Genomic DNA, 26,499 nt, shown 5'->3' with positions numbered 1-26,499 from the left:
ATTATGTCCTCCCAGCACCCCTACTCTTCTCTAGGGTTCTCCTCTTCTGCTGAGGTCCCTCCACCTGCTGGTGGCATGGAGGAGGTGGCTATCATTTGTGTGTCAGGAGTTGGAAACAACCTCAGCTTCAAGGAGGAGAAAGAAGTTTTAATTCAGAGGCAAGGGAATGGCACATTTGTGCAGACTGACAAACTAGTCTACACCCAGGCCAGCAGGGTACTGTGTGCTTGCATGTGTGCCCAGGGACAGACAAGGCCAGGGAAATGTCAGTGCATAGTGATGGAGGTTTGTGCATTGGATAGCAGGCTTACAGAATATGGAGAGAGACCAGGAAGTTGATGGGATGAAGTTTTCTGGCTTGATTGTGAGTCTTATTTTAGTAAGCATATGAGTGGAGTTGCTGGTGCTTCCCCGTGTCTAACACAAAGGTACGGTATCTCCCAGGGGGTGATGTATCACCTGTAGTTGGGTTAATGGTTCTTATGGGTGAGAACGTGTCTAGTGTTTGGCTGGAACCCCGTTCTTCTGTTCATTTTTATTTTTCGAGGCATTCCACTCTGAGGTCTCACACTCAGGAGCCCTGGAGAGAAACTGAGAAACTGTGGGCTTCACCTTTCTCTCATACTAAACAAATAAAACAACCTCCCCTCTCCACAGCCTAACGGGGTTTTCCTGACTCAGAAATACGTGTGAGGAAATAAAACAGGCGGAGGGAGATTCTGATACGGGAAACCCTCTTTGCTAAGGATACCTACTTCTTTTCTAGTGTCTTCAGAGTTATCTATGAGCGGCAACCTCATTCCAGTGGAGGATAAGGTAAGAATTCAGCCCAGAAGAGGGAAAGGTGCTCAAACGGCGGTGGAGAATGTAGAGAAGGGGCTGCGGGGATGCCGGCTGTAGAACCAGTGCAGGAAGGAGTACTAGCCTCAGGCACCACACCCCAAACACGAAGTTAGTGTGGGAAGCCGCATAGGTGGGAAGCCAGGTTCCAGCCTTACATCCACAAATCAGTTAGGATAACATTCCCCAAAGATGGCTGCATTTGCTTATGTTTAAAAAGACCTATTGATCCGGGCAGTGGTGGCGCATGCCTTTAATCCCAGCACTTGGGAAGCAGAGGCAGGCGGATTTCTGAGTTCGAGGCCAGCCTGGTCTACAGAGTGAGTTCCAGGACAGCCAGGGCTAGACAGAGAAACCCTGTCTCGAAAAACCAAAATAATAATAATAATAATAATAATAATAATAATAATAATAATACCTGTTGGGCTACAAGATGGCTCAGTGGTTAAGAGGCATTGCTGCTGTTCCAGAGGACCAGGGTTCAATTCCCACCCCTCACTTGGCAGCTCACAGCCAACTGTAACTTCAGTCCCAGGTGATTCGACACACTCTTCTGATCTCAGCAGACACTGTGTGAGCGTGATTCATGAGTGATGTGTGCATACACCTACATGCAGGCAAAATTTCATACACATAAAATAAATAAATCTAATTGTCTCAAGAACTGCCAGATTGATTTCCAAAGTGGTGTTATCAGTTTGCAGTCCCACCAGCAATGGAGAATTATTCCTCTCTCTCCACATCCTCACCAGCATTCGCTGTCACCTGAGTTTTTGATCTTAGCCATTCTGATTGGTGTGAGGTGGAATCCATGGTTGGTTTGATTTGCATTTCCCAGATGACTAAGAATGTTGAATATTTTTTTAAGTGCTTCTCAACCATTCGAGATTCCTCAGTTGAGAATTCTCTGTTTAGCTCTGTACTCCATTTTTAATGGCTCTCTGGAATCTAACTTCTTGACTTCTTTGTATATTTAATATACAAAGACCCAGCTATACCAGTGGGCATATACCCAAAAGATGCTCCAACATATAACAAGGACACATGCTCCACTATGTTCATAGCAGCCTTATTTATAATAGCCAGAAGCTGGAAACAACCTAGACGTCCCTCAACAGAAGAATGAGTACAGAGATGTGATACATTTACACATTGGAATACTACTCAGCTATTAAAAACGACTTCACGAAATTCACATCCATTCAAATTAGAGAATATCATCCTGAGTGAGGTAACCCAGACACAAAAGAACACACATGGTATGTGCTCACTGATAAGTAGATATTAGCTCCAAAGCTCACAATGCTCACGATGCAACCCACAGACCGTATGGAGCTTAGGAGGAAGGGAGACCAGGATGTGGATGCTTCAGTCCTACATTTAGGGAGGAACAGGATGATCGTGGGAGGTAGAGGGAGGGGAGGACCTGAGAGAGAGAAAGGAGGGGGAAGAAATAACAGGTGCAGTATCAGGAACTGGAGGGGATGGGAGAGAGGTACAGAGGGTCAGGAAACGGAATAAAATATGTGGCTGTGAAGGATGGGGAACTGGGGCAGCCACTGGAGAATCCCAGACACCAAGGAAGCCAGAGCCTCCCAGGACCCAACAGGGATGACTTTAGCTGAAATGCACAGTGAAGGAGAGGTAGAACCTGAGAGACCACCTCCAGTAGGTAGAAACAGTCCCCAGTCAAGGGATGAGGACACCCACCCATCTCAAAGTTATTAACCCAGAAATGTTCCTGTCCAAAGGAAAGACAGGAACAAAAAATGGGGCAGAGACGGAAGGAAGAACTATCCAGGGACCGACCACCTTGGGGATCTATACTGTCTGCAGGTACCAAACCCCAACACTGTTGCTGTTGCCAAGAGGCGCTTGCTGACAGGAACCCAGTGTGGCTGTTCCTTTGGTAGGTTCTGCCAGCAACTGACCGATGCAGATGTGAGTGCTTGGAGCCAACCATCAGACTGAGCTCGGTGACCCTGGTGAGGGAGTGGGCAGAGGGACTGGAGGAGTGGAGACGGATTGCAACCCCACGGGAAGAATAATGTTGGCTGGCTGGACCACCCAGTGCTCCCAGGGACGAGACAGCCAACCAAGGAATGTACAAGGAGGGATTCATGGCTCCAGATACATATATAGCAGAGGATGGCCTCGTCTGGCATCAATAGGAGGAGAGGCCCTTGGTCCTGTGAAGGTTTGATGCCCCTGCTGGAGCAGTGGAGTGGGAAAGGGTGGGTGGGAGAACACCCTCACAGAGGCAAAAGGGAGGGGGACAGGCAGATGTGAGATGGGATTATTTATGGAGGGTTAACCAGGAAGGGATATCATTTGAGATGTAAACAAATGAATGCTTAAATAAATAAATAAATAAATCTAAACAAAAAAATCTAAAGACTTTCTTTTCAGAAATAATAATTTGGCTTTGCAGTTCAAATGTTAAGACATGTAGTTCAGGGCTGGTGAGATGACTCAACGGTTAAGAGCACAGACTGCTCTTCCAGACGTCCTGAGTTCAATTCCCAGCAACCACATGGTGGCTCACAACCATCTGTAATGGGATCTGATGCCTTCATATGGGTGTCTGAAGACAGCTACAGTGTACTTTGGGCCAGAAAGCGGGTCTGGAGCAAGTGGGGCCCAAAGCGAGCAGGGGCGGAAGGGGAGGGGGGCTGGAGCGAGCAGAGCAAGAAAGAGAAGGAAAAGGGAAAAAAAAGACATGTAGTTCAGGGGTTGGGAGAGAAAGAACAGGGTTTACTTATTAAAAGGAAAAGTAAGAGTATGCACTTCTGCTATTTTATACAAATTAAAAGGCAACGCCTCTTAATTAAAGGTTGTAAATGCCTTTAATACCAAAACTCAGGAGACAGAGGCAAGCAGATATCTGAGTTCGAGGCCAGCCTGGTCTTCATACTGAGTTCCAGGACAGCCAGGGCTACACAGAGAAACCCTGTCTTGAAAAACAAAACAAACAAACAAAGACCCCAAGTAAACAAAAATTAAGAGGCAAGATAATAAATAAGGTTATTTATAAAGTAGTCAGCTTTCTTCTGGCAACATTAAATGTGGAAAATTAAAAGTATGGTAACTAGGCAAATATACTTCAGTATTCCTCCAACTCAGCCCTTAACATTTTGTCTTTTCCTAAAACCTATATTTTTCGTGTTGCTGGAGATAGAACCAAGGCTGAGCCATGGTAGGCAAGCACTCCCTCACAAAGTCACATGCTGATAGTAACTTTTTATAATGGGTTTGATCTTATTATGAGCAAGTTGTGGTTTTTCCATGCTTTGGCCCTTACCTATTGGATGCCCCACCGTAGTCTCCCGGTTTGTTAGAGTGGAACTTAAATACAAGAAGGGCATTTTTTCTGTTTTCTGTCTCCATGGCTTCAGAGGTTCCTTTCCCTGTGTACTTATTACTGACTGGCAGCCATAATTACGTTGTTTCCCAGCTTAGAGTCTTTTAGCTTCTCTTCCCTTTCGTCTGTATCTCTTCTTTAGCAGAGTTTAATAATGCTATTGGGTTTTGATTTCAAAACTACAGGGGCAGTCTCAGCCAGTGCTTAGACTCTACTGCCCCCTATAGGTTGGTCATTAGCTACCTCTGTTAGACTCTCCTCTGCCCAGATTGTTTAAAGGGTTGTGGGCTTTGTTTTAAGGCTTGATTTCTCTTCTAAAAAGATTTTCCCTCCATATTCCACCTACACAGGTCTAGAACTGACATTAACAAAAGGAATTTTACCAAGAAGCCAAGGAAGAAGCGACAAGTTTAAAGAACACAGTAAGTTCATACTTGGGACAAGACAGGAGAATGAGTTCAAGGCTACCTACTGAGTTGAAGACAGCCCGAGCAGCATGAGATGCCACCTCACTCCTCCACTGTCAAATAATAAAGAACACAGTATTTTACACTCAGACCCCCACCTTCTAATAAACAAAGAACACAGTATTTTACACTCAGACCTCCACCTTCTCAAGTAAATAAAGAACACAGTATTTTACTCTCAGAGCGCTAGAATACAGCTGAAATGGGCCAGTGAGATGGCTCAGTGAATAAATGTGCTTGCTGCCAAGCCTGATGACCCAAGTTCTTCAGTCTGTGGGGCATATGTGGTAAAAGGAGAGAACCAACTTCTGAAAGCCGTCCTCCGAGCTACACACACACACACACACACACACACGCATACTACACACATACACCACACACTATACACACTCACACACAAGTGCATGCACACATACCACATTCATACTACACATGCACTCACACATATACACACTCACACATACATACACCCACACATAACACACATATACACACACACATACAAGCACACAACACATAACACATACATATACCACACACATACAAGCACATACATATATACACACACCTGTACCACATACACACTATAAATAAGTAAATACAATAAAATATGGCCAAGATAAATTGATGACGCTCCATTCAGTTCCTCCCAGCCACTTCTGGCTAATGGGCCTCTTTCCCGACCCTTGACCCCTGTGTTAAGAAAGTACTTTGCTTTCTGAGCGTCTTTGTCTAGATCCTGAGGCTTTGCATAGTGATAAAAGTGATATTTGCCTCCTGGTTGTCTAAATATCTTCAGGTCTGTGGGAAACTTATGTGACTTTGATCTTAGCTCTTGGCCCTTAAGTTTTTATTTAAATTACATTTTTACGTGTGTACACGTGAAAGTCAGGACGTACATGTGGAGGTCAGAAGACAACCTGAAGGAGTCAGTTCTCTCCTTCCACCTTGTGAGTGCTGGGGATCGAACTCAGGTCCTAGGCTTGGCGGCAAACGCCTCTACTGACTCATCCTGCTGGCCCCTTCTTGGGTTCATGAAAACGTGTCACAGTCCCTTCTTTATGTCATTTGTGTTCCTGTCTCGGGAGAGTTAGAATTACGTGGTCCTTTCTCAATAATCAAAGGTGTACATTGTTTTTATTCCATCCCATTGGGGGGCGTTAGATGCAAACTAGTTTCCTCTTTGGAATGACTGTACTTTCTCTGAGCCTGTAACTACAAACATACGGTGTCAGCATTCATTTACCAACCACCTTTAGAGAACACTGCACAAGATCTTTTAGTGGGCTACTTTAAAACTTAAAATTGTTTTAGCATGAGTGAAGGTAAGGTCCCTCCTCTCCACAGGCTTCCAGGTGTCAAAAGAAGGTGTCAAGGGATGATTTGCTCCAGAGGGGAGGTTTAAAGTGTAGGAGTCTGGGATGCTAACATTTTCCTTCGGGGAGTGGAATCACATTTCTTCAAACCTTTTTAGATTTATAGCCCTCTGAGAAAACCTCTCTCTTTCTCTCCTGGATGAGTCTTTGACCTCAGTGTTAACTCTTCTTGGGGCACAGAACAACCAGGTAGAGGAGATCTATGGTTGGAGGGAAAGGATTCCCCTGTGCAGTTGTACTTACAGCGTACTAACCTGTGCTCTGGCTTCCGTTTTCAGTACTTCACGGGGGTGGGGGGGAACGGAAGCTGTTCTTCTCCCTGGGGGCTGGTACAAAAGATGAATGAGAGCTTGGTGCCAAGTTAAAGGCACTATTCATCATGGCTTAGAATTTCAGGACTCTACCCCAGCACCAGGAAGCCACAGGTCCACCCACTCGTGCTCTTCCCATGGTCTTAAGTCCACTGAGACAGAAACCTCTGTAGATAAGGACACCAAGCTCTGCTATGATCGTAATCTCTGGTTCTGGTGACACGATTGTGCACTGTTTACTTGCCTAGACGTGTTGTCTGTGTCAGGTAAAATAACACCTTCGTCATAGAAACTCGGTAGCTTGGCAGCTCAAATCCCTTTAAGAAATGTCTCAAAGTGTGAGAAGGCTGTACCTCACTTTTTTTTTTTTTACAGAATTACCCATATTTTAGGCAGTTTACAACCAATTCCCTCAGCTTTGGGTCTCCTGAAAGACTAAACACAGGAAACACTCCTGGAAAGTAGAACTTTCAGACCTTTCAGACCTGTCTACTTTCTGAAACCAGTGATAACGCTTACAAGAACTCAAAGACCCCCTTTCTCTTGAATGAGACTGGATTTACAATAATAAAATCAAAAATTATACAGGGAACTATTTTTTGTAAATAATCTTTATTTTAGTGTCTTTGAAGGCCAGAGGTGGGCATTGGATTCCCTGGGAATGGAGTTAAAAATGGCCGTGAACCACTTTGTCAGTGCTGGGAATCGAACCCAGATCCTCTAGGAGAGTAACCTGGATGATCTTAGCTGCAGAGTCATCTCTCCAAACCCTACCTCTTTTTCTTAGATCCAAGCCTGAGGAGCAATGGGTAGAATTAGTTCCCTGCTTTTATCACACAGAGCAGGAAGCCACATATCCAGCCATGTTGTGAACTTTCTCTTTATTGAACACAGCACACTCAAACAACAGGATTGCACAGTAGCTGGGAGAGACATCCCAGCACAGCAATGTAGACTTACCCTTTCTACTGGCACCAGAGGCAACGCTGGGCATCTTGACAGTGACAGTGGCTGAGGGCAAGGCCTTTGGCACCTTCAGTGTGGAGGAACGTAGTAGGTGGGGAAAGGAAGGGAAGGGAAGGGAAGGGAAGGGAAGGGAAGGGAAGGGAAGGGAAGGGAAGGGAAGGGAAGGGAAGGGAAGGAGGAAGGAAAGAAAAGAAAAGGGAGAAGGAAAGAGAAAGGGGAGAGGCCAGCGAGATAGCTCCGTGGTAAAGGAACCTGCCACTAAGCCCAATGAACAGATTGAATGCCTAAGGCCCACATGATAGAAGGAGAGAATCAACTCCTATAAGCCATGGTGCGCACATCACACACACACACACACACACACACACACACACACGCCCCTCAAATTTAAGACCAGCTGGACATATAGCCAGACCCTACTGAAATCAACATTTAAATGAAATTAAAGCAAATAATGCATACACCCTCAGTGCCTGGGACAGTGTCCTCAGGGCCTGGGACAGTAGAGAGGTAGAAAGCCCCACAAACTGTACAGTATACCGAGTTCTGCATCAGGATGTCACTCTGTGTGTTTCTAGCCTGGATGTGTAGCTCAACTGTCAGAGTATTGCTCACCATGCACAGAGCCAGATGTGGACTTGACTCTCAGAATCCCACTTTCCAGGCGTGGCAGGGTGTGCCTGAAATCATAGCACTTGGGAAGCAGAGGCAGGAGAATCAGAAATTCAGTTTTATTCTTGGCTCCACGAGGAATTCAAGGCCAGCCTGGGCTCTGTAAGAACTTCCAAAGCCAACCAAAACCAACAACTTTTATGTGTTTCTCCAAGCTTGAGTCACATCTGCCTTTTCATAGGCTTTTTCCTGGAATGTGTTCTTGGATTTTCTGTTATCACTTCACTTTGCCTGATACCCCAGCCTCCTCCTGACCTGACTTTGAAACCTCAGAACTTTCAAACCTCAGGTCAGAGTTAGAAGCCATGATGACTCTTTCCCCAAGAACCATTCAGTATTTCTGGCGATTTGCAGCGTAAATGGACCCAGCAAGCAGAGCCCAACTGTTGACTACAATGTCCTTGCTCCCTTCACACTGGACACAGCCACTTAGTATTCCACAGACAGTTCTCTGGAGGTAAGCTCCGCCCCCCCAATCGCAGGGGGATGGGAGGAGCATGCCAGAGAGGAGCCTCCCCTGGAGGAAAGGCTCAAGATTTTTCTTTATAGTTCTCCTTTGGCATATAACTCCAAAACATTCATTTGATGGCCTCACAGAAGGTTTTCCTTAGAGTCTTCCTATTTTTAATATGAATGGAATGAAAATCCTCATATCTGAGCCACTACACACTACTCCTATACTTGTGGTGGTGCATACTTGTAATCCCAGCGTAGGGAGATGGGTCTCTGAGTTTGAGGCCAGGCGGGCTCATAGATTAAGTTCCAGGACAGCTGGGACTACACAGAGAGATCCTGTTTCAAAAAACAAAAACAAACAAACAAACAAACAAACAAAAATAAGTTCATCCTCATTTCTGACTGATGTTGTACATGAAGTCTGAACAAGGAGGGCAGTGGATCTGACCGAAGCCTTCCTCCTTCCTTTCCCTCTTGTAAAAATGGCTCTCGGTCAGTTTTCCACTTTTCTGACAAAACATCTAAAATAACCGACTTTAAAAGAGGAAACATTTGGGGCTGGAGAGATGGCTCAGCGGTTAAAAGCACTGGCTGTTCTTCCAGAGGTCCTGAGTTCAATTCCCAGCAACCACATAGTGGCTCACAACCATCTATAATGAGGTTTGGTGCCCTCTTCTGACCTTCAGGCATACATGCGGGCAGAACGATGTGTACATAATAAATAAATATAAAAAGATAAAAGAGGAAACATGTAGTTTGGTTCATGGTTTCAGTTTTTAATCTATGGAAAGGCAGAAACTGTGTGTGTGTGCGTGTGCGTGTGTGTGTGTAGGGTCAATATATCTTCTCTCATGACCTCATTTCCTGTCATCAGGGTCTATTTCCTAAAGGTTATTTCACCTCCCAGAAGTGCCACAGGCTGGAAACCAAGCCTTCAATATATGATCTTTGGGGACCATTCGTGATCCAAGCACCAAGAGACCTGCAGATTTTAGATGATCAGTAAGGAAGGCTGATTATGTCAGTTATTAGCAGGACGGCTGTGCAGCGAAAGCCATGAAGCACTCAGTCACTGCTATAGAACAGAAAGTACTCGATGCTCGTCCATCCACAGTGGTCAGTCGGGCAGATGATCTTAGTGGATTTCCATATATGTCTGTGAGCTGCTGGCTGAAAGCTGGTGTTCCACCTGTCTCTCGTATTCCAACCTGCTAGCCCATGTGTATGCTTATAGCAGTATGACGTGCAGATCCAGAGCTGGCCCACCAGGAGTTTCCTGAGTCTCAGATCGGCATGTGCTAACATCCTGTAGCCATCAATAAGTTATGTAGTAGGCATATAGTCAGGCAGAGAGGATGCTATAGAATTACCTGGTGAAAACTATTGGTGCAGGAATGTGATCAACGATCAATGTGATCAATCAGAGCCACTGTGGCAGTCGTTCCGCCGTGGTAGTTAAGCAAGCACATATAATTCGTCTTGTAGCTAATTTAACTAGGTCTTTATTCTAGGCTTCAGATGATTGTTACATTCAGAAATAGTTATTTTTCAACCTCCTCATACTCTATACTTAGTTTTCCTATCCCTAAAATACAACTTTGGCCATGCTTATCTACCCAGCAGGCACCAGTCTTATGAAGGTCTATCACTCACAACTACCCATGACTCGACAACTATAATTCAGCCATCCTAGCCCTGGCTTCCATATTGCAATGTCACTACACACCGTTTCATGGATTCTTCACCTGTTCTTGGCTGGGCCTCTAGTGAAAGGCCGAGTTTTCATCTGTCTTTCTTGAGAAATGACAATTGGAGAGAATTGAAGAGCTCTGGGATTAAGAGCATATATCTCTCTTTCTCCTCCTCTCCTCTGCTCTCCCCCTCCCCTCTCCTCCTCTTCCCTCTCTTACTTTTTTCTTCTCTTCCTTTCAGGGTAAGTTCCAACTGAAAATTTTGGTATATAACTCAGAGTGTTGGGATTCAGATCCAGGACACGCAGCTGAGGAACCTAGTTTATATACCAAAGTGGACCTGACCTGTAGGTTCTCCCAGCATCCTTCAGTATCTACCTGTTGCAAGGTATGGCTGGCTTACCTCACCCTCTACCCTGAACTCTCCAGCCCAGGGGCTGGGCTGCCCTTACTCTAGGAGTTCTTCAATGTATAATCCAGACATTCTCTCTCTCTCTCTCTCTCTCTCTCTCTCTCTCTCTCTCTCTCTCTCTTTCTCTCTTCCCCTCTGTGTGTATGTCTCTCTCTTCCTCCCTCCCTCCTTCCCTCCTTCCCTTCTTCTTTTTCTCTGTAGTTCCTCTCTCTCTGCCCCTTCATTGCTACCAAAATGCCCATCTACACCTACATCCCTCCTACAAAACCACCTGAAGCTTCTAGGGCATCCAGTAGCCAAGAGGCCTGGTGAGATGTGGCCAGACCCAGGAGGCACTAGTGGACAATTCCATCGATCCAAAGGATGTAAGCCCTGACCAAGAAATCATCTTCTCCTACTATGTGAGTTGGAAAATGAGGACTTGTCAGAGGATGTTGTGAGGGAGGTTAGCCAGAGATGAGAGACAGCCTGGGTGGGGATGGAGTACAGGACATGTGTATAAGTGCAGAATTTTACAGACATGTTACGACATTGGAAAGCTGGTTATGGTGGTATAGACCTAGAATCCCCAAACTCAGGAGGTCAGAAGTTCAAGGTTTGAATAGGTGTGGTCCCTATAGACTCATGTGTTTAAACAAGCCCATGGTGGCCAGAGAGTGGAAGGTAGTGATTTGAATATGTTTGTCCCACAGGGAGTGTACTGTTAGGAGGTGTGGCCTTGTTGGAGGAAGTGTGTCACTGTGGGGATGTCTTTGGAGGTTTCCTCCTATGCTCAGGTTTCACCCATTGCAGAAGAGAGATTCTTTCTAGCTGCCTGAGAATGCCAGTCTCTCCTGATTGCCTTTAGATCAAAATGTAGAACTCTCAGCTCCTTCTACAGCACCATGTCTGCCTGCCTGCTGCCGTACTTCCTGCTATGCCTGCGATGATGATGGACTAAGCCTGTGAATCTGTAAGCCAGACTCAGATAAATGTTTGCCTTTTAAGAGATGTCTTGGTCATGGTGTCTCTTCGCAGCAATGGAAACCTTAACTAAGACGAAGATCATTCTTGGCCACGTAGAGAGTTCAATGATAGCCTGAACTACACAAATCCCATCTCAACGAACAACAAAACCCAGCTAGGCATGTGCTTTATGCTTGTAATTTCAGTATTAAGAAGGCAGAGGCAGATGGATCAATTGCAAATACAAGATCAGATTGACCTCCACAGCAATGTCCAGTCTCAAAAAGCCAAAAGAATGAAAGATATTTAGTCTTTTTTTTCAATTATTTTTTTTTCATGCAGCACACATTTAATTTTTTTTTTTGTTTTGTTTTTCGAGACAGGGTTTCTCTGTGTAGCCCTGGCTGTCCTGGAACACAACACACTCTGTAGACCAGACTAGCCTGGAACTCAGAAATCCACCTGCCTCTGCCTCCCAAGTGCTGGGATTAAAGGCGTGTGCCACCACTGCCCGGCCACACATTTAATTCTTAACACATACCTCAGTTACAATTCACTGTACCTCAGAAGCCATGAAGACTGGACGCTGTGATGTGTTCAGTATTTGCACATACCTCCTGGCAACTGTATCTCATCATCTTGAAATAAAACAAGGCATGGGGGGGGGGGGAGATTGAAGACAGAGAAGTTTTGAACAAGAAACCCAGGGTAACTGTGTAGGCAAACAAAATGCTGGATTAACCAAAATGTTGCTAGCCAGGGCTGAAGGGGGGCGGGGAATAGGAGGGAAGGAGGGAGACTGTGGGACTCAGAAAGAGTTTCACTCTGTGGTCCATTGCTCAGCTTTTAATTTGACTTGACTGTTGCTAGTGCCGAGGCTTGAACTCAGCAAGCACTCTACCATTGAGCTGTGCGCCCTCTACCATTGAGCTGTGTGCCCACTCCTTCATTGCCACGTATATACACAGTCACACATAATACAATCTCTGTCTGTCTGTCTCTGTGTCTGTCTCTCTGTCTCTTCTCTCCTCCTCCTCCTCTTCCTCCTCCTCCTCCTTCCCCTCTCTCTCTCTCTCTTTCTCTCTCTCTCTCTCTCTCTCTTTCTCTCTCTCTGTGTGTGTGTGTGTGTGTGTGTGTGTTTGGTGAGCATACAGAGACCAGAGAACAACTCTGTGATTTGTTTTTTCCTTCTACCTTTCTGCGAGTTCCGGGACCTTCCAGCCCTAGAACGTATACTGTCTATTTGTTTGTTTGAGTCAAGATTTCTCTGTGTAGCCCTGCCTCTCCTGAAATTGGCTCTATAGACCAGGTTGGCATTGACATTAGAGATCCACTTGCCTCTGCCTCCCGAGTGTGGGGGTTAAAGGCACGCACCACTATTGCCCAGCTTCTGGACTACGTTGTTCTTAAAGCAAACTGAAAACTGACATCCATAGCAGCTTCATTAGGGAAGCACAACTCCAAATTGGTAGACAGAAAGCAGTGTGTAAAGACTAGCAAGTTACTGGCCACTCAAGATGACAGAAGGAACTAGACTCAAATAAACCTTCGGAGGGGTGACCCGGAGTCTTTTTGTTCTCTTCTCCATTTCTATGACACTCTCTCCTCTGGATCACTCCAGTTGCTTCTGTCTTTTCTCTGTCTCCAGCAAGCTAAAAACAAACGTCTCAACCCAGCAGAATGAAAGAGAGGTGTGCAGAAAATAGCAAGTCACAGCATACAGACAGGGTCCTGAGAACAGCGGCGGGTGGGGTGGGGTACGGGGAGGTAGGGCCGGGGCCTGAGGTTCAGGTGAGAGTAGGAAGTAGCTTTCTCCTCTCTCGAGAGCCAGATGCCTGGTCATCTCTGGACAGCCTAAGATCCATTTTCACCGCATTGGACCACCGCATAAAGAAAGATTGGGAGGATGGATTTTAGCTGACTTTATGCTACGAGGATTGTAAATGACAAAACTTGGAGATCCTAGAAAAATTCTGGAGAATGAACTGTCGTGGGGGGATCGCTTTTATTATCTCTGGTCTTTTGTTTCCGTCCAACCTCTACTCTGGTTCTTAGCCAAGCCTCTACTTGGAGAACCGCCATCATGAGGCCCTGTGGGCAGCCCCCTGCCTCCGATAAGCAGATGGCTGCCAGGTGAGGTAACAGACAGGCTCTGGAAGTGTGACAAGAGCTGGTGTTCACAGCGAGATACAGAAACGGCCCTAGGTGGGGCCCAGAGGAAAGAAACTGTCTTCTGAGCTCTGAGTTTTCTCTCTCTCTCCATTAGTCATCAGGGAAAGGGAGTTTGCAAATGGAGGGGCAGAAACACCTGAGGGTTAAAGGGAACGGTGTGTGCACATACCGTTATGTGCAAGAGAGATGCGTTACAGTCCTAGTTCCTATGCACAGAGGCAACTGGAGGAAAATGCTAATGATAACCAGAGACTGCGAGGCAGTGTGGACCCCGAGGCTTCACAGACACTGGAGCAGAGCAGAGGTGAGTGTAGAACGGCTTGTGTAGGTGAACATGCGGCTCTTGTTTCCTCTGTCCCTATTTTTCCGGCCGGAAAAGCTCCTGCTCTCTCTCACTGACCTTCACCTCCAGGCTGGCCCCTCCCCCTTCCCTCATCATCCACAGCACATTTCTCAGCAGAGCTGTCACAGCTGACGAAATGCAGTTCTTCGTGGAGATGTGCTCTGGCAGTCTGGTGAGAGGGGATAGAGAAGAGGGAAGAAATGAGTTGGGCCGAGCCGCGGTGGCGCACGTCTTTAGACTCAGCGTTCGAGAGGCAGAGGCAAGCGGATCTCTGAGTTCCATGCTGCCCTGAGCAAGAGAACAAGCAAGCTTCAGGACGGTCAGGGTTACAAAGAAAAATCCTGTCAAGAAGGGGGAGGAGGGGGGAGGGGAGGGGAGGGGAGGGGAGAGAGAGGGGAGAGGAGGGGGGAAGAGGAGGAAGGAGTTGGGCAAAAAGAAAGATCTTGTGTGTTATGGGGTTGGAGACGAAGCAAGTTCAGTGCAGTGTGAAGAGAATATGGAAGTCGGCTGTCACACTGAACCTGCATTTAGAAAATCTTTAGTGTTTAGATCTATGCTGAAACCTCTTTCTCCACCCCACCCCCTCAAATCCTCCTCCTGGTCTCCATCCTCCTGTTCCTCCTCCTCCTCCTGATCGCCCTCTTCCTTCTCCTCTTCATCCTCCTCTTGCCACCTCCTAAAACCATATTAGAGCTGGAGGTGGATCAGATGACTGTGAATTCAGGAACACTTTAAAGAATGGCTTCTGCTCTCAGAAGTCAAATTCTGAGGACTAACATCTGTAGAAAGCATAAACATCTTTATTTTTAATGAATATATGGCTGAGCTAGTTAGACCTCATTAGTCATCATATCGAAGTCTCCTGCGATGTCATCTTCTTCTCCTTGTGGTTTGGGGACTGGAACCCATGCATGCTTTCTGTCACCGAGCTGCTCACCAAACCACAAGTGACCTAGTAAGTGTTCTGGTCTCCAAGGGAATACTGGGTCATAATCACTAGTTTCACCATCAATAAGAAAAAGATATTTTGGTTCAAACCTTGAAGGATCCTTGGCTGTCGTTCTGGTAGTAAGATGAAGACACCTCCCTCGACACTTCATTTGTTGGTCTCTTTGGTGATGGTCTGGATATGCGCTTGAAAAGCTTTATTAGATGCCGAAGTCAAGAAGCCAGAAGATGGCAGTTGCCACCCTCCACACTACATCACCGCCATTCAGAGAGGTTAGCTGATGCCGTGGGACCCGGGATTCTGAAAACCTCCTCTGCTCTCAGACAGAGTCTGGAGTCTGTCACCTCAGATTGGTTCTGTGTTGTAGATGCAGGACATTTCCAGAATGTCCAGGAAGAGCCTTTGAAGCCCGAGTCCCTTATCTGTTCAGTCTCTGGCCACAGCTCTTTGTCCGTACTTCCCCAGTGGCCTTTCTGACCTCTCTCCTCCGTGGCGATCCTTTTCTTTGTATGAGTTCTCTGGTTGGCTCTGAATTTCTTACTAGCCTCCTCGATCATAACGGGAGTCTTGTTTTCCAGTGTTTTCTTCTTAGCCTTGTCAGCAGATGGCGGTGTTGCCCCGAAGGCTGGGTTGGCATCGCCGTCTCCCGCAGACAGAGGGCTCTCAGGCTCCCAGAGACCAGGCTGTGGGAACTGGTTCCAGTAAGTTTCCTGTGAGTGATTGGCGATGGAGGAGAGTGTGCAGAAAACTCAGAATCGTCATTTGGAAAATCTCAGTGTCAGGAACTCCTCCCCCGGAGAACAGACTCCACACCCACGAAGCGCAGACTGCATGCTCACCGTAAGTCCACACCGATATGTTCCCGTTTTGACAAGCCACAAGCCACATAATCGTGTCACCCTTCTCTCGTGCCTGAACATCTCCCTTATCAGAGGACTCCCATGCGGTGCGGATGACTATTTTTCCTTCTGCAGATCAGTTCTTTCGAAGGCGCTCCCGCTCCTTCCCCTCCCTCTCAGAAAACCGCACTTAGGTTCTTGTGTGTTCTTGGGAAACAAGGTGATCCAGGCCAGTTTCCCGTGCCATCACTGAGTGGAAGGCTGTGACAGCCTACACCTCCCATTCCAGAGGCTTCAGCCGGGCCTGCTTTCCCACCCTTCTCTGTTGACCTGGCACTGCTTTTACTCAGTCATTTGTGGGAAATCTCTCTGTCTTACTATCACCTCCTTCAATTACCTAAAGGACTGCATCAAGGTGAGACTGGGGATACCGGAAGCAGTGCAGCCCTGGAGTCTTAGGACCACACCACAAGTCTGACCCTAAATTGGAAGCATACCAGATTTCCCTGGGAAAGGCCACGTAGTGTCTCGGGCCCCTGAGTTTCCCTAGCACTATCTTCTATGCTTGCAGCCACCTTTCCCTCCTCCCCCCTGCCCCCTCCCGCCTCCCTCTTTCCTTCCTTCATATGTAAGTTGAGCACATGGCTTCAAGCCCCCTAACCAAATGCACTTTTTAAACTTATGTTTATCCTTTGACAGTTCCATACATGAATACAGTTTTATCCTTCCTACCTCCCGCTATTCTCTCTCATCCCATTCCCACCTCCCAGCCTGCTTTTTACTTTGAGATAGAGTCTCCACGAAGCTGCTTCCACTGGCCTTGAACTCACTCTGCATCCAAGACTGGATTTGGACTTGAGCTCCTGACCCAGCCTTCCGAGGAGTGTTTACGGGCCCACACTGCCACACTCCACTTTCTTATCCTTTATCTCTTAATCATTCAGGTTCAGACTCACGTGACCCCATCAGATGAGTGCCGCGTAGAATCACGGGTAGATTATCTGGCCTCCAGCTGCCTATGAGCTGATGAAACAAAGACCTGTCAAACTGAGTAAGCGGGAGGACTGGACAGGCTGGGAAGCCAGCAGGGTTTGGAGACCTCTGTTTCCTGCTGCCTTCGCTTGTTTCTGCTTTCCTCCCTTTTATTTACTTCTGTCCTTCCCTTCCGAGGCTACGAGGTAAGTAAATGAGAGAAGGCTCAAAAAGACATCCAAACAAATCCATCCAATCTGGAATATCCTGAGTGTGAAAGGGGAGTTTTTGATACTTAAAACAGGACAAGGACCCACCACAGGACAGCTACTATTCTGCTTTAATGTGTTTACCCATTTCTTTAAAATATTTTGTCGGGTTGGAGAGATGGTTCAGCGGTTAAGAGCACTAACTGCTCTTCCAGAGGCTCTGAGTTCAATTCCCAGCAATCACAGAGTGGGTCTCAACCATCTGCAATGGGATCCAATGCCGCCTTCTGTGTGTCTGAAGACAGCTACAGTTTACACATATACATAAAAATAAATAATTTAAAAATATTTTGTAATAATATCTTTTCTTCTCCTGTTGTAAATTGTCATCTCTGAGGCTTACTGCCTCTGTCTGCTAGCCTGCTAACCTAGGTCTAATTCTGGAAACTTATAGCCTCTGTACAATCTTATCTAGGCTTAGAATGTTTTCAGCCTCTGAGACTTGCTGCTGAATAGGCTCACCCTTTCTTCTTCTTTCTGAACTCTATTGAATCAGCTGAATTGCTGTGCTTGGCCTCAAACTAACTCTGGCAATCTTTTCTATTCTTCTGGCTCCTTCTCATTCTCTGGCTCATTCTGTCTTCACCTGTGTCTAGCTTGTTCTTTCTTTAACCTGTTTCTGTAAAACTCTTCTGATAAAACTGCCTTCTCTCTCTGTCTTTCGCTCTTTCTCTCCTTTTTCTTGTCTGCACTGCTCTCTTAAGTAGCCTCTTTTTTCTGCCTGTTCTTGTGAGAGTTGGGCATATCCTATTCTGTCAAATCTTTCCTTGATTTGTCACTTTGTCTGTCATTCAATTAGACACCACTTTCAAACATGGGCATGCCCTTCTACAAACTAACTTTCCCTTCATTGTTTAGGATTAAAGGTGTGTACTAAGAGCATGTCTGAATTCCAGCCAGAAGGATGAAATGTGTGCTAAGACTGAGCCACACCACAACTAGAAACAGATTTTTCAGCAAATAACCCAATCTCAGGGTACACAGTGTGATCAAATATCCTGTAACAATATTCAATTTTTTAATTTTATGTGTAATGTGTACATGCCAGAGTGTGTGTCCATGTGCCATGTACATACAGGTTCCTATGGAGGTCAGAAGAGGACATCAGATCCTTGGAACTGGAGTTCTAGGTGGTTGTGAGCCTCTATGCTCATATTGGGAATTGAACCAGGGTACTCGAAAAGAGCAGCCAGTGTTCTTAACCTTTGAGTCATCCTTCCAGCCCCTATACCAACTCATTTAATCTTCATACCAACCAACTGGCTGTTCTCCTGGAGTAAATATATGCAGTCAAAATATGGCCTTTGATGTATTAGTTATAAACCACTATAACACTTAGTAGGTTGGAAGAACAAACATTTATACACAGTCACATATATTCCAGGTTGGCCTAAAATTGGCTTTGTAGCTGAGGATGGTCTTGAACTTCTGATCCAAGCCTCCAGCTCCCAAGTGCTGGGATTATGGACATATGCACTTGGTCTCTATGACAACCAGGTCTCTCATGAAGTGGTATTGGCTGTGGTCTCACCTGAAGACTTGAGAAGAGAAGGTTTGCTTTCAAGCTCACTTCAAAGCCTCTGTTTCTGTCTAGCACATGGACTGAATGCCACAGTTCTTGGCTTCAGCTGTCAGCTGGAGTTCTCATTCTGTAGCTCACCACAGGAGTCTTTTCTGGGCTGCTTCAACACAAAGCAGCTGCCTTTCTACAGAGCTAGTAAGCCTGCACCCTAGAGAGAACCTGCAGTCTTTGTATAATAGCAAAAAGAGATAACCCATTACTTCTGCTCTGTCTCTTCATTAAAAATGAGTCACTTGGGCTGGGAACCTGCTTCAATGGTAAAGTGATGGCCTAGGATGTGTTACAAGGCCCCTAGTTCCATCCTCAGCACCAAAACGATAGCATAAACCAAACACCCTACCCTACTCAATAATGTCATTCAATCCATCCCTGACCTCAAAGCAGGTAGCCATCAAAATGCAGTGCTCCTGCATGCACTCTTGACAGTCACTTTTCACACTGCGTCCTCCTCACTGGCATCACCCAGGACTCTCTGAGAAATGCAGAGTCCAGGCTGTCTCCAGGCCTCTGAGTTTGCACTGTGACAAGATCCCAGGCCTTGCCAGTCTGAGATTCTAAAGGAAAAGAGACCTCACTAGTCCCTCTGATGGCTGATACCTTCCCTTCCTTTATCTCCCCTGAGGTCACGTTAGCTCCACTGATATAAAGACTCTGTGGCTGGAAGGGAGTTGTCTCTAACAGGGGCTGGAGTGACACTCTCATCAAGTCAGTCTTTGTCAAGGTGAGTGTCCTTCAGGCGTGGTATCAGAGGTGGAGAAGACAACCACACAGGGTGCTCAGTGTCCCTTCCTGCCAGTCAGTTTCATGGCCTACACACTCCACCCCCAGTCTGGAAACTTCTGTGTTGTCCTCCCTTGGCTCTCTGTTTTAACCTTTTGACTAATTCGTACCCATAGCCTGTGAAAGTGCTCAGTGTGAAGACTGGCTCGCTGCAAATACCCAAATGAATGTTTGCTTCCCTTATTAAAATTCATGACCTCATCAGTTGTTGGAGGTTTTTTTCTTTTTCTTTTTTTTTAGATTTATTTATTTATTTTATGTATATGAGTACCCTGCTGCTGTCTTCAGACACACCAGAAGAGGGCATCAGATCCCATTACAGATGGTTGTGTGCCACCATGTGGTTGCTGGGGATTAAACTCAGGACCTCTGGAAGAGCTCTAAACCACTGAGCCATCTCTCCAGCACCTAGTTACTGTTTTAATCCATTATAAATCCCATTGTTAAGCCTCTGAATTTTTTTCTAAAGTTGTCCCTAGCTGTAGGCTATGCCTAGAAAATTATTTATAGAAAGAGCCCGTCCCTGGATTGAAACAAGTCCTTCTATGCTTTGAAGAAAATCTCTCCACTTAAATTTTGAGAGAAGCCATGAGAACACAGGGAAGGGCTTCCTCCCCATCTTCCCTGCTTCTGTTCCCATCATGCTGTTCATCTGATGCTCACCCCATTGTATCATGCAACCCAAAGAAGTCTCATGGAGAAGACTCACAAGCCAAAAGGTGGGTGGACCCGAGAGCATGCCTGGGAAGATATCTCTTGGATTTTCATAGCCAAAAAGATGATTATGCTAGATTCGACAGTGCAACCTGTAATCCCGCTGAGTGCAGAAGCAGGAGAATCACCACAAGTTTGAGGTCAACTTGGTCTAAACTGAGACTTTTAGGCTAGTCAGGGAGAGATCTTGTCACCAAACCAAACCAAATCAACCAACCAACCAACCAACAAACCAAGCAGAGAAATGTGCAGGACTAGAAGGGAAGGTGGACCTGGGTTATAACCCCTAATAGGATCAAGGAACTGAAGGACAGGATTAAAAGAAGAAGAGAAGGAAGAGGAGGAAGAGGAGGAGGAGGCAAAGAAGAAAGAGAAGGAGGAGGAGGCAAAGAAAAAAGAAGGAGGAGGAGGAAGAAGAAGAGGAGGAGGAAAATTCTAAGGAGAACATTTATGATTCCTTGAAATTTATTTTCAGCAAAAATCACTATGAATTGGCTTAAGAACCTCTTCGTGCCACCCAGTAGAAAGTACTAGAAAGCACTGAGTATAGGAAAACCTAGAATCCAGAGCTCAACTCAGAATCCCATGATTTTCACCACCCACTTCTCGTTTCCTCTGTGGTCACTGGAGAGACAGCTTCAGAATCTCTCTCCCTGGAGCTCCCCGTGGGTGTTGTTCCTGAGGCTTACTTACTGTTCTGCATAAGCAGTGGCCACCTTGCTCAGAAAGGAAGAGGTGGGCTAGAGGCTGCACAGGTACAGTGGGGTGGCACATGGACACGAAGTATCCCCACTCCAACGGAAAGGAAGAAGAAAGTCAGATCCTGAGCAACAGCCGTGCCGCCATAGATGGGATTGCCAACCTAGCTTGAAATGAAGCATGGTTTGGGGCTGCAGGTTAACAACACATTCTGCTCTTCCAGAGGACCAGAGTTTAGTTCCAAGCAGCCATGTCAGTTGGCTCAAAATTGCTTGTAAGTGTAGTTCCAGGGGATCTAGCAAACTATTCTGCCTTTTGAGGATACTTACACACGCGTGCGCGTGTACGCACACACAAACACACACACTGATAAAATACGTCTCTTTTTAAAGGAAGGAGTTGGGGCAGGAGGAAGCCCAATGTTACAGATATTTGATATGTACAGATATCGGATATATATTTGAGTTTAGGTTATCTATGAACTGGGTAGGAAAAAAGGTAAAATGTTTGCAGCAGCCATTCAACCGGGAAGTACTTGTGTTCCACTAGGGAAGGTAATGACCACAGTCACACAAAGAGTGCACTTCACTCCTTTGGGAGAACAGTGGGAGTAGACATGGAGTTTGATGTGTCCATCCTGCCACTGAACCCATACGTGACCTGAATACGTTCACAGATAACCCCAGCCTTCTGTTCCTTCTGGGAAGCATTGATTGTAACCATGTCTCAGGACTGACATGCAGACTAGACTATGCGATACGGAGTTGTCACCACAACATCTCACACCCGGCAGGATCCAGGCGACTGTTCAGTACTTACTTTATTCTCTCGTTCCTTCCAGTCACTTCTGCTGTTGTGACTGTGATGTATCAGAAACTCTGACACTGCAGTCATTTCCCTCCTATGTGTATGTTCACGAAACTGGTCTTCACTCTGAAAACATGGGGCGTGTCTTTTTGCTTCCTGTCTCTGCCAAATTCTTTTAATACAGTTGGTACCAAGTACATGCTTGTAGAACTTTAGTGAACCTAATGTCCAAAACACAAATGAGTCATAGTATCAGGGTAGCTAGCTTATGGGCTGTGTGCTGCGTCAGTAGTTATAACTTGGAGAAAGTATCAGCACTCTGGGTGCCCGGGCAAATGCGCTTATTTGGGGATAAATTTATGTGCAGTTGAAGAGCTTAAGTACTAAGTAGGGCAGTTTTGATACATCACTTGTCATCTCCAGCAACAAAATCCCGCTACTCCCTTAAGTGACCTGTGTGCTTTCTGGAGCTCCTGCATCTTGTACAGTCCCGGTGTTAGAGAACTATATTAGACTTGCTTGTAAGAAATGTAACTCTTTCCCGATGCTTGTCCTTTTGACCGTGAACCCCTTTTTGTTTGTTTTTCTGGTTGGTTTAGTTTGCTGTATGCTTATGGGTGATTTGTCTGCATGTATGTGTGTATGCATGCCTGGTGCCCACAGACGTTAGAGAGAGGCCATCAGATCTCCTGGAACTGAAGTTACAGATTGTCGTGAGCCACCATACAGGTGCTGGGAACTGAACTCAGGTCCTTTGCAGTCAGAGCTCTAAACCACTGAGCCACCTTCCTAGCTCCTGGCTCTTTAAATGTAGTTAAAGTGTAAACTTATTGTTTTTCCCCAGGACAAACAGCAATCACTCACTAAATCATAGCTAATACATGTTAATAATAATAATAAAAAACCCTCCTCATAAGAATTCCTTCTTTTTTCTTTTTTACGACATCCTTTATTCCTCTCTGAATTCTAGGAGACCTCACGGACTCAGCTCTGCAGCACCTAGGTGGTCTGGTGGAGATGCCCAGAGGCTGTGGAGAGCAGAGCATGGTCATTTTTTGCTCCCATCATCTATGCACCTGGGGAAAACAGGGCTGCTGACAGAGGAGACCCAGTCTCGGGCAGTGGACTTCCTGGAGACAGGTAAGTTAGGCCGTTCTACATTGGACCATCTTTTCTAAGGCTTACAATAGGTTCATAAGCTAGAGAGAAGTTTGGTCTCTGAAGTGTCCCACATCCTTGAACATCTTGAAGATGTGAGTTAAAGTTGTCATGAGCTCTAAAACCACAGCTTGCTCTCTCGGGGTCTCAGAAGGAACTGATGTATAAATACAGCAATGGCTCATGGAGTGCCTTTGGGAACAGGATGGAAATAGTAATACATGCTAACGCTGCCTGCTTTCTGACAGGTCCTGTACTCCTGTACTCCGAAACCTGTTTCTGGTTACTTGAATCACCCACTCTCTCTTCCTTCTCTCTGTGCAATCCCTGTTCCTCTTATTCTTTGCCTCTGGCCTTTAATGAGGCTCAGTTTTGCTCACACTTGGTCAAGTTTCTCACTCTCCTCCTGGACCTCATACCTGCCTACTTCACCCTTTTCTAGGTCTCTATTACTCTGTGTCCCCCTCTTGGCTCTCTTCTAGAACCAGAACAAACTGGAATTGTGTGCTGTCATCTGGAGACTCCCTGCTTTCCGCTGTGCTTTATCTTCAGTCTTGTAGGTTGACAGCCTTTGTCACAAAATGTTTCCACAAACCTCAGAAACTCATCTTCATTGATGACAAAAAATATCCAGGATGCCCTCAAGTGGATGGCAGGAAACCAGCTCCCTGGTAGCTGCTATACTAATGTGAGAAAGCTCCTGCACACAGCTCTCAATGAGATCCACCCCAGGGCCTGCAACCCCCACTGTGTACAGGTTTAGCCCTACTGTGGGTGATCTTGGTCAAGTGCTTATCAATCTGACCCTCAGTCTTCAAATCTGTAGAATGAAAAGAGACTTTGGAGTTTGGTGTTCAGATCACGAGCATCAGCTGGGATGCCTGAGATGCAAATCCTGGCTCCTACCCCAGACTCAGTGAGTGAGAACTGGGAGTGGAAGTCAGGAGCCTGTGGTGATTCCATTAGATGCTGACATTTCAGACCACTGGACAGCCTCTGGGTCTCCTGCTATTGCCTCAAACCTAAAGAGATCCATTTCTCAGTGTCCTGTGTAAGGGGTTTGTTTACTCTGTACCAGGTAGTGGTTTCAGGACTTGTTTATTTCTTACTGTTTAGAACAAATCATCGAGCTAAGAACCTGTTTGCTGCTATCAATCTCATTTACAGATGAAGGGTCAGAGACACAGTAAATAACCTAACTTGATCCCACAAAACTAACTCCCTAAAAGTCCAACCACCTCCCAGTAGCACCACAGGCAGGGGACAAAGCCTTTGACCCATGTGCCTTTGCTCTGGCATGTCATTGGCAGGTACTTCAAGGAGGTACACAAAAGGAGTTGACTAGAACCACATTCCAGGATTCTGGTTTTTTTCTCCTTCTTTCTTACCAGAGCCAAACAGCCCATTAAGAAACTCATCACCATGCCAATAAATTCAGTGCATTGACATGAAAACGCCAGTTAAACTCTGTGTCTTCAAATCCTGGGCTTATAGTATTTTAGCTATGCAACCGTGGGCAAGCCGTTTCATCTTTTTAAGTACTCATTTTCTTAACAAAGAACAAGGATAACTTAGCTTCAGTGCTTTTTTCAAATTTTCTAGGCTCTTTCTAGGAAGGTGGTGTCTTAGTTAGGGTTTCCATTGCTGTGAAGAGACACCATGACCAAGGCAAGTCTTATAAAGGATAACATTTCATTGAGGCTGTCTTACAGGTTCTGAGGTTTAGTCCATTATCTTCATGTCAGGAAGCATGGCAGCGTCCAGGCAGGTATAGCACTGGAGGAGCTGAGAGTTCTACATCTTTATATGAAGGCAGCTGGAAGACTGACTCTTGAGGCAGCTAGGAGGAGAGTCTCAAAGCCCACCCCCACAGTGACACACCTTCCAACAAGGACACACCTCATAATCATGCCACTCTCTGTGTCAAGCATTTCAAACAACTATAGGTGGTAAACAGGAAGTGTTTTACTTAACCTTCCCTGGACCAGGGGCTGGCCTTCGTTCTTTGGGGAAGTTACCTGTGAGACACTTATTCCTCCACCTTTAACCTTTGATCTTCAAACTTCTCTTAGATTTTCTAAATGCCCACTGAGCTAGCGGCTGGCCATCTCAGGCTGCCGTCTCCTATGGCTTTTGTCGAAGTCCTCCTTGCCTCACTGTACGTCCTGGGCACTCAGGGCTGCAGAAAGCTCCAATGGAGACGGTTCCTTCTTGCAATCTGTGCATTATTCTTAGACGTGTCGACTGCTGTTCTGATGTCCCATCTCCCTGTTCCCTGCTAGGGTGGTGTTGATGATGAAGTTCAATGTGAGTTTCCTAAGCCCTTGTCTTGCCTGTCCCTAGAGACATTTATTCATCTTTGTCACTAGTCACCTTGTTATTATATATCTATATCTATATCATCTACCTTGTCTATATCATCAATATCATCATCTATATAATCATCTATATCATCATCTATTTCATCTAATCATCTATATCATCCATATCTAGATGATGTGCACGTGTGTAGATTAGAAGACAATTCACAGGAGTTGATTGTTTCCTTCCACCACATGGACTCTAGATATTCAACTCCGGTCAAGAGGCTTGGTGTCCAGCAACTTCATCTGTGGACCCACCTGGGCCACTACTTACAATGTCAAAGTCAAGGAAAATGTGATGGCTTCCTTCTTGCCTCCCATTTTATGAGCAACGCCTTATGAATTCAGTTGTTCATCTTGACCTTTTAGGACGCTATGGTGGGACAAGGCCTACCATGCTTCAGAAAGCCTTCCACTGGCAGCCTCTTCACAAGGCCCTGCTTGCTTATAGCGTCTCTCTGGCTGAAGACATGGAAACCAGAGTGCCTTTCTTCTCAGGTTAGATCCATTGTCTCTGGTGTGTTGGTCATGCTGGCCATTCTTTGGAAGTGCAACAGTGTGCTGTGAGTGAGCCACCATTTTCTGTACCATCCTTTGCCTCACATATATTCAGATTTAGGGATTATTTTGGTAGAAGTTGAGTCATAAGCTCATCTTTGGAAGTTTTGAGAGAAAACCCATTTAGGCCCTCAAAAGACATCGTTGTATATTCTGAACATGGGGAATGTGTTTGTTGAAGCTGGTCAGATTTATTAGTGGTTAGAATCACTGTTTTGGAGACCTTTTGCCCAAGATCAGTTTGGGTATATTTAGAATAATATTAGAAGTTACAACAGAGTCCTAAGTGAAACATGAGTGCACTTTCTTTATCTGTGTAGATGGAATTATATTTCCAGGTAGACATGTCATCTCAGTTTCCATCTCTGTGATACCACTACCTCACTGTCCTCCCATATGAATGCAGGATAGCTTTTTGTCTTATGTGTACATGGCTCTTGCTGAGAGTGAGTGGCACACACCCATTCCCCATAAGATTGATTTATTATGTTTGTCTCCTTTGCCTTATCTTGAATTGTAAGTAATGTACTTGCTGTTTTGTTCTTCCAGATAGATTACCTCATTGGGTTATTTATTATTTCTACTTCTTTTTATATAGTCACCTTCCATTCTTCTTATTCCCACGTGTTCTTTTTCTCAGGTTATCCATCATCATGGTTTACTACTGCTCCATGTTGTACCTGTTTGTGCTCCCTGGTCTACCTGTCTGTGCTCCATGTTCTACCTGACAGTGCTCCCTGGTCTACCTGTCTGTGCTCCATGTTCTACCTGACTGTGCTCCATGTTCTACCTAACAG

The 26,499-nt window shown here is 45.7% G+C and overlaps 1 protein-coding gene across 1 annotated transcript in view; it reads left to right on the top strand.

Moving 5' to 3' along the window:
• The window catches only part of A2ml1 (alpha-2-macroglobulin like 1), a 40,771-nt gene that overhangs the window by 6,677 nt on the left and 7,595 nt on the right, over positions 1–26,499 (top strand). Inside the window, 21 exon segments of the mRNA XM_028761123.1 lie at positions 35–216; positions 7,279–7,408; positions 8,329–8,450; positions 10,382–10,487; positions 10,754–10,953; positions 13,764–13,993; positions 14,049–14,184; positions 15,554–15,662; positions 16,090–16,142; positions 16,144–16,215; positions 16,745–16,792; positions 20,678–20,799; positions 22,559–22,676; positions 22,678–22,694; positions 22,696–22,767; positions 22,829–22,832; positions 22,933–23,029; positions 23,350–23,399; positions 23,401–23,532; positions 25,514–25,574; positions 25,577–25,642. Of these exon segments, the coding sequence (XP_028616956.1) occupies positions 35–216; positions 7,279–7,408; positions 8,329–8,450; positions 10,382–10,487; positions 10,754–10,953; positions 13,764–13,993; positions 14,049–14,184; positions 15,554–15,662; positions 16,090–16,142; positions 16,144–16,215; positions 16,745–16,792; positions 20,678–20,799; positions 22,559–22,676; positions 22,678–22,694; positions 22,696–22,767; positions 22,829–22,832; positions 22,933–23,029; positions 23,350–23,399; positions 23,401–23,532; positions 25,514–25,574; positions 25,577–25,642 (2,127 nt within the window).

Source organism: Grammomys surdaster, unplaced genomic scaffold (genome assembly GCF_004785775.1).
Source record: "Grammomys surdaster isolate TR1022 unplaced genomic scaffold, NIH_TR_1.0 126660, whole genome shotgun sequence".
NCBI lineage: Eukaryota > Metazoa > Chordata > Mammalia > Rodentia > Muridae > Grammomys > Grammomys surdaster.
The sequence above is the reverse complement of the archived record's forward strand: the minus strand, read 5'-3'. Positions and strand labels throughout refer to the sequence as shown.